At 40.1% G+C, this 8,664-nt stretch overlaps 1 protein-coding gene across 1 annotated transcript; it reads left to right on the top strand.

Moving 5' to 3' along the window:
* Positions 1-2,733: 2,733 nt before the first annotated feature.
* Positions 2,734-8,368, top strand: Clec4e (C-type lectin domain family 4 member E). The gene is made up of 6 exons (XM_059256896.1): positions 2,734-2,858; positions 3,647-3,742; positions 5,178-5,267; positions 6,188-6,339; positions 6,979-7,094; positions 8,022-8,368. Exons 1-6 carry the CDS (start codon positions 2,822-2,824, stop codon positions 8,176-8,178), a joined length of 648 nt encoding a protein of 215 aa, XP_059112879.1. The 5' UTR covers positions 2,734-2,821; the 3' UTR covers positions 8,179-8,368.
* Positions 8,369-8,664: the final 296 nt, after the last annotated feature.

Here is an 8,664-nt window from a genome sequence, read left to right as displayed (position 1 = left end):
GAGCAAAAACAACCAACAATACAAAAGCACAGAAAATATTTTCAAAAAAGTCACAGTAGCAAATTCCCCAAATCTATGGAAAGAAATGTCTATCCACTTGCAACAGGCCTACAGCAAACAAAATAGACAGTATCAGAAAAGAGATTTCACGTGACATACTATAGTTAAAATGCCAGAAATACAAAATAAAGGGCATTGAAAGCTGCAACAGAGATAAGCAGAGTCACTTACAAGGACAGGCTCATCAGAATAACAACAGGTTGATTATTCAATAGAAAATTTTAAAGTAGAAGAGTCTGGAAAGATGCATTCCAAATTCTGAAAGACTGCACCTGTCAACCTTGAGCATTATGCATAATAAAACTACACCTGTAGTTGAATGAGAAGTAAAAAATTTCCATGATAAAAATAGATAGGAATTTATGACTCCTAAGCATCTCTCTAGAGGATTCTAGGCATAGTGCTTCAGTCTGAAGAGAATGAGAAACACACACAACTGGCCACCAGGGATAAATAAACAAGATCAGGAAGGTGAGTTATGCATCTGTAAATAATCTCTCACCCAGCACCCTGCAAGAAATCCTAGTAAAATGCAACGGGTTACAGGAAAAAAAAAATCATAAATGTAGGAAGACCAGCTCGTAAGAAGACTGGGATCAGTGGAAATGAGAAGAAAACAAGAGAAGGTAATGGAGGTGAGTGTAGTCAAAAGTTTTCTCAGATCCCGCCTGGCCTCGTGGTCCTGCATTCCTCCAGTCTTATGTTCCTCTAGTCCTGCCCAGTCCCTCAGCTGCTTATAAAATAATCATTCAGAGGTTTAATATTAATTACCAATTGTATGGCCTATGGCAGGCTTCTTACTAGCTAGCTCTTATAACTGAACCCAATTCTATTAATCTTTAAGTTGCCACGTGGCTATGGCATTACCAGTCTGCTGGCATCTTGCTGCTTGGGCTGCAGGCTGGCATCTCTCCAGACTCCACCTTTCTCTCTCCTTGGATTTCCCGCCTGCCTCTAAGCTGCCTTGCTTGCCATAGGACAAAACAGCTTATTTATTAACCAATGGAAACAACATATATTCACACCATACAGAAAGACATCCCCCAGCAGGTGAGTATGATAAAAGTACATTATAGACGTGCATGAAAATGTCATAATGAAGTCCATTATAATACATAATTAACACTTGCAAAAGAGAAAGATATAATGATATAAATATACATTCTGACTAGTAAAATATTTACTTTGTAATATCTAGTTAATTGCATATTTATAATAAATAATATAATCATTAGCAAAACTCTTTATTAATATAGGTTATTACTGATTTATTAAGATTAATAAAAAACTTACTATGATGATTCTGTTTCTTAATAGCTTTTACTAACAATATGTATATTGAATGCATGTATGATGTATAATGTGTGTATGTATGTTATGTATCTTTTCATCACTATAATGAAACGCCTGACATGGGTCATTTCCGAAGGAAACAGAGTTTTCTTTTGGCATGCTTGTTTGGAGCATCAGGTCAAAGATTGGGCATCCCCGTGGTTTGGGTCTTCATAAAGGTGGCACACCATAACAGAAGCCAAGAAACCATAGAAGACTAAAATACATCAGACTCTTTCAAAACCATGGAAGCTAAGGTCCTTTCACAAGGGTTCATCTCTTAAAGTCCACAAAACTTTCTAGGGACCAAACTCTTACATATGGAATTTTAGTGAAAATGCAGTCAAGTCATATCAATTTTAAAGATAGGATTTTAAATACTTAAATAAATCCATGTGTCTGAAAATGAAAAGTAGTGAGGAAAACTTCCAATCTATTGAAATAATAGAAAGCTTCTGTGAGATCAAAAATATTGTGTAGCATATAGGAAGTCTGGCTCACCAAACATGGGGATTCCCGAGTCATGTGTACAGCACTTCTGCCTCCTGACACTCAAAACCTTAGACAAGTGATACTAATGTGACTTTTAGTGTCTTCTAAGAAAGATTCCAGAGAAGCACCGCATTCAAATGTCTAGCTGAAATTGCTTCTTCTAACACTCAAATCTGTTCCTTCTTTAAAATTTCCAAATAAATAAAATAGAATTAAAGTACTCAATGAATCTGCAGAAATTGTGTCACTGTAAGAAGATGAACTGACTTGCAAAATCGTATGAGCCTGATCTGTGAAATAATCCAGTGGTTAACATCTTGATAAAGGGGACCAGAGTTCACACAGTGAGTGTCCAAAAGCTGGTAAGGAAAGAGGGACACAAAAGATGAAAAGAAACTCTCCATAGCTAACTTGTAAATATGCATATTGTGCACCCAGCTGTGTGCTATGTGTGGGGAGAATTCAGAGTCTCAGCCTCCTGTGAACAAATGTGTACTTGGTACAGACAAAAAAATAAAACAAAACTAACCAACCAACCAACCAACCAAACAAACAAACAAAGAAACAGAATTCAGAATGTGGAGCTGAGTCCCACAGTGCCAAAGTGAGACTTTGGAGAAAGAGAGGCATTTACCTACTAAAATAAAACAAGTTTTTTTTTCAGACTTCTCAGCCATTTCTCTTGATGCTTACCACCTACCTCATCATTTCCTCTTTTGTGGTCTGGAGTGAGAAGTGGCATGTTGTCCAATAAACTCCCTATCCTTGTGCAAGAAAGGAAATTCTGAGTTAATTGTACAGAGCACATTAACACACTGTGATATCAGCTCTGTTAGGGCTGAACTTTTAAAAACGGGTGAAGCATTCATCTGTTGAGACTCACTTTCCAGGGCTCTTACTAAGTCGAGAGGAGAAAGAAAGGGGGAGAAAAAGAAGTATGTCTTCAATGAACTCGTCTGCATCCCATCACACAGGTACAATCTGCAAGTCTTCCTTTGCTTGTACAGCCCTTTTATTAGAACATGTATAAAGTTTGTTAAGGGTAGGACAATGGAAGAGTGCACAGTGAGATGGAAAGAGAAGAGAAGCAGGGTCCTCAGGATTAGCAGAAAGCTTGCTGAGGAGTCCAGGAAAGGCTGCCACTCTGCTGTTTCTACCTTCTGTGATACTCTGAATGTCTTTGAACAAGGCCTTCGCTTCCGTGGAATTCCCTCTACCTGTCTGTAAATGTATATTGGGGAAAAGGAAACACCTGCTGCTTGACTGTTATGTTTTATTTAATTTATGAAGATCTTGAAAATGAGATGCGGAGAAGACGACAGTAGGAGAGAGACTGGAAAAGCAAAGGGGGAAATGAAGTAAAAGGAGAAGAAAAGAAGGAAGGAAATAAAGAGGGGAGGCCTTAAGGTGTGGAAGCATTTCAAATGGGGAAATTAGAAATGAAAAGCTCATCGTATACCTAAGTCCAGGTCTTAACACCAGCAATGGATTACAGCAGGGGTTCTTAAGGTGTGGTTTCCAGACAGATTCCACACAACTCTCCTGAATTGTTAACTCCGAGGTGGGGCTGAGGCCCAGCAATCTGCATACCACACGGATTCATGGGCAAGCCATCTCCATACAACGGATTCATGGGCGAGCCTGGGGATCACTAGACACTAGGCAATTACGAATAGGAAGTGGCAAGGATAGAATTGACTCAAATCTCTTTTGTACGTTGCTTTGGGAAGATCCACTGTGTGTTATATCTTTCTTCTTTCAGAGAGAGGATGTTTCAAAAATTCCCAAGTGCTCTCATGGACCCTGGCCGGGGCCTCCATCCTGTTTCTCAGTGTCTGTTTCATCACCAGATGTGTTGGTGGGTTCCGAAAGTCAAAGTCACTCTATGTCTCCAGGGCTGATACTAGCAATGGATTCTTGCTCAGTGCAGTGCATCACTTTTCCTACAAGGAGTCTTTTTTTTTTTGTTACAAAGTTTCATATATGTTATACTTTGTTATTCTTGACTGATTTTGTTTTTAATAGTTTCATATATATATATATATATATATATATATATATATATATATAGTATTCCGATTACTCATTCTCTCACATCCTCTCATGTCCCTCCCTTCACTATCAATCCCCACACAGTGCCTTTCCCAGTTTCATGACTTTTGGTTTGGCTTTGTGACCCATTCAGTTTAACATGGGCCATCTCTATGATCACTATTGGAGTGTCCACTGGGGGAGGTAGGGTTCATCAATGGGGACACAGTTGAAGGGAACAATCTCCCTACTCTCTGAATCTATCAATAGGCAAGGGCCCAACAGAGGAAAGGGCTTCCCGATGCCCTCCTCCGACCATGCCTGAGAGTGAATGGGCCTACTCTATGGCAAGCCCAGTGTGGTCACCTGCGGCTGCTGTTGGGTTAAGATTGTAACAGCTGTGTCAGGTCCAGAAGATGACATTCCACAGCTCTTTGCCTTATCTTCTGGCTCTTCTACCCCTTTCCTTCTTCTGCAATGTTCCCTGGGCCATAAAGTAGGTGGCAAATGTCTTGTTTAGAGCTGAGCACTCATCCATTTCTGCATTCACTGTAACATTCAGCAGAAGGAGAGGCTCCTCTGATGAAGACCAAATAGTGTTCATCTACCTATGGATATAAACACAGATATCTATACGGCAACTTGACACTGGATTAATTCAGTTGAACAGCAGTGCTCATAGTTAGGCCTATGATGTCCCCTGTGATGGGTTTTTGACCAGATTTATAGTGCTTTTTTTATTTCATTTTCCTTCCTATTCACCCTCAAGCTCCAGACTATTTCCTAAGCCAGAAACACAACTAGTCTAAAATCATTTGAATTTCAGTCATCTCTATACATTTTTGTGGTGCATATTTTCCATCCCCTTGGTGCTCTTGAGTTCTTCCTTTCAGACCCCTGTCCTTAGGCCAACTTTCTCAATGAAATGTTAACCTGTAGCTTAGATGACTGGTCAAGACCAAAGGCACAGACATTTGCTTTGTGGATGGAAGATTTTAGATGGTTAGCCTTGGCACAGAAGGGACTACAAACATACTTTTGATCTGAAAGAGTTTATTCTTTGTTAAGTCAGGAAAGCCATGAAATGTGAATTACTCTTTCTTTGAGGAAGTGGATCCCAGTGTGAAGGGGAAAACAGGCAGTGAGGAAACTTCCTGATCACTGTTGGCCGTTGTGTTCCGAGCAGAAAACTGAGGGCAAGGATTTCGTTAGGAGAAAGAATAAGAGGCATTGACCGTGACCGTGACCCTTTCCTCTTACAGTAACCTATCGCAGCTGTCTAATGTACGAGCAGAGACAGTTACAGTCACACGAAACAGTCAAGGAGCTGTCCTGCTCCAGTGTCACATCAGGTACAACTGTCTGCCAAGTTGAACATGAAAGTGTGTACGACAACCTCTTTTTAGTTTCTAGATTGTCTTTGGAAACTATAGTGGGATTAGTTTCTGTTTTTCCAAATGAAATGAGAAATCCTGTCTGTGCAGAGAGCGGGGGAAGGTTGATGAGAGCAGAGGGACAGAACTCTGGAAACGCAGGTGTCCTTGGGCCAGAGATCTCCGGACATTACAATAAACCCTGACCATAAATTTCAAGTATGCATCTAAATGAGAACTCTGAAAAAGAAAGGATTTATTGCCAGTAATGGAAGTTTTTCTTCATTTATCTGCTTCCAAAATGAGGTGGAGGAGAAAAACATTTACAGAGAATTTTTAAATACCTAAGAAAAAGTACTCAAATATTCTTATATATCAGCATAGTCCAAGACATAGCAAAATGCTGCTGGATAATGGCAAAGTAAGTTACTTCTTTAAGCCACAGGGTTTTGGTGTTTTTTTTTTTGTCTTTAAATTAAGAGAGATTTAGTTCAATAAATGTCAACGACTGAAATTTTATAGTTCTAAAACATTTATCCGGGTTCAGAGGATTGGTCAGAGTGCAGAGCTTATCCACCACAAGGGTTTGCCTGGGAGTCACCCAGAGAAGACTCAAGAGTGGCCTTGCCTAAGCACAGAAACTTGAGTTCTGAGGTGACTACCTGACCCAGGTAAACTGCACATACCGCTGTATTTACTAGTCCTGATATCTAGAAAATAAAGGTTCTGCTCCAAAGACAAAATTGCTGCTTGTGTTTATTGACACTGGAATTACCTAACAGTCTTAGAGAGCAAGGTGTGGGCTACTAGAAAGATTCTAAGCTCGGGGCTCCCAGTGTTGGACTCCACCGGATCACAAGCCAAATTCCCCGACACTCCCTGAAGCTCTCTCCTCCTAGGTTCCGTCAAGAACTGCTGTCCTTTGAACTGGAAACATTTTCAGTCGAGTTGTTACTTTTTCTCCACGACCACCCTGACCTGGCCATCAAGTTTAAAGAATTGCTCAGAAATGGGGGCTCACCTGGTGGTTATCAACACACCAGAAGAGCAGGTAATTGGTGAACGGGCTCCTCTGTGTGGAAGGGATGTTTTCGCTGATCTTTTCTCCCAAACTTGTGCCTAAGGTTTGAGCCACAACTGTTTGCCAAAGGAGTGGGCTGAGATGTGTGCCGTGGCTACTGTTTCACCCATGATTTGCTTTCAGGCTCGGCATTACCAGAACCTTTAAAGGCTGATTTATCTGAAGAGACTCGATATTAACCAGAACAGCGGCGAGTAGGAATTGATTTTAGAATAGTATTTTGTTGATGAATACTTTGTATGAAGGAGGGCAAACAACTATTACCCATTGTCGTCAGACTCTGGTTAATTTCTCATGATAAATAGATACATCAGATGTGACTGCCATTAGCTAAAGACCAACTTTGAATGAATGACATAGAATCTCTTTTAGAGATTAGAGGGTTTTTATCTGTTGAATTATATTACTTGTAATTTCTCACAATAAAAAATTAGGAAATGGCCTTCAGTAATCTTACAGTTTAAGAATGCTTATCTATTGTCTAGTCTCAATTCTGCTTCACCTCTCCTAAAAACTAACTACTTTAAGCATCTCTTCAGAACCAAGATAACTGATCATGTTCTTCATCATTGTTGTTGCTATTATTGTCATTGTTATGTTCTTCCTCAGGAATTCCTTTTTCATACAAAACCCAAGAAGAAAGAGTTTTACATTGGACTGACAGACCAAGTGGTGGAGGGTCAGTGGCAATGGGTTGATGACACACCTTTCACAGAGAACCTGAGGTAAGTACATCCTGTGGGAAAATGGTCACATCAGGTAATCCTAAAGTTAGACCACGCTGAGGGGAATTCTCAGAATGGCTTTTGCTCCAATGATGCAAATTCAGGTCCATCACTGGTGATACTTGATGCAGGGAAGAAAATTGGAGGCACAGGCTTCTGTTCCCTAGGAATGCCAAAAGAATAGAAGAGAAATGATAGATGAAAATAATAAGGACATCAGAACTGTAGTGTAGATTCAGTTATCTACAGTGTAGATTTTAAAAAGAGTAAAGTTAAATCTTATGCCCTAAAACAGAACTAAGTGAAACATAGTGACTTAGAAAGGACAGAATACTCTTCTGATCCTACTGCCTTTCCCCTTAATAATGGCCTTGTGTCTTTATAACATTACATTTTAGAGTTTACAGTTGGTTTTCATTATCCCTCTTTATTGAAATAATTATAGATTTCTGAGACATGTCAGTGTTATTAATCTTTATCCAGCATTTGAGGAAACTAAATGTGGAAGGGAATGAGGGACTCACTCAGCTAACAAGTGGTAGTTGTGAGTCCAGGGCTTGGCTGCCCTGAATCCTGAGGAGGCATGCTTCACTGCACAGTGAACGATGCCCTAGGAGAACATGGAAGAAAGCGAGGGTAGCGTGAGGTAGGAGGGCAGAGGCAGCGCATCTGCCATGTCACCAGTCCAAGTAGTCCTTACCGTGACATCTCTTTCTGAGTCCAAGTCTATGGAGCTGCATGACAGTATAGAAACCCAGGAAGATCCCACCAGCTGATGACATAGGCAAGCGGGTTTTTCTTTGTTGGTAAAAATGGATTTTATAATTTCACTTCACAAAAGGATAGTTAAATGACAAATATATAAGTTGTTTAATGTGGTGACTCCTTTTCTTGAGACTGAAAATCTCCTGTGTTTCCCCTTCACAGTTTCTGGGATGCTGGAGAGCCTAACAATATAGTTCATGTGGAGGACTGTGCCACCATAAGGGACTCTGGAAATCCCAGGAAGAATTGGAATGATATACCGTGTTTTTACAGCATGCCTTGGATTTGTGAAATTCCAGAAATAAGTCCTTCAAACTAAATGCAAATGAACACGGGAGACATGATTTAAATGCGTGAGGAGAAACAGGAATGTAACAACACCCAAAATCCAACATGGGAAAACATCCATTATGGACCATAAGGACCACTTATGTGTGTGTTACTCTAAGTAAAAGTGACTTGTTCCATTGTTAAAATCCCTAGTACTGACCGATGTTCTCACCATAACCTGCAAGTCCTGTTTTCAGAATTTGTGGAGTAATCCACTAATAAACGCAGCAAGAGGAAAGGGACTTTCCTTTTGACATCCATCTTGCTTATGAGAATTAAAATGAAAATATAGGTACAGAGAGAGTGAGTATGCAGTCTAGTGAAGAAGTCTATAGACTTTGGATAGTCACCAGATCTTCCTCTTCTTTCTACATCCAAGGATCTAGTTTATCTCCTCACGTTGTTAATGCATAGATCATGTCCATGTTCTCCAACAGCAAGGAAGAAGCCTCTGTGAGTCTTGAGGCTTACTGCA

Source organism: Peromyscus eremicus, chromosome 3, assembly GCF_949786415.1.
Source record: "Peromyscus eremicus chromosome 3, PerEre_H2_v1, whole genome shotgun sequence".
NCBI classification, from domain to species: domain Eukaryota; kingdom Metazoa; phylum Chordata; class Mammalia; order Rodentia; family Cricetidae; genus Peromyscus; species Peromyscus eremicus.
Note: the sequence above shows the minus strand (reverse complement) of the source record. Positions and strands in the feature narration are given on the sequence as shown.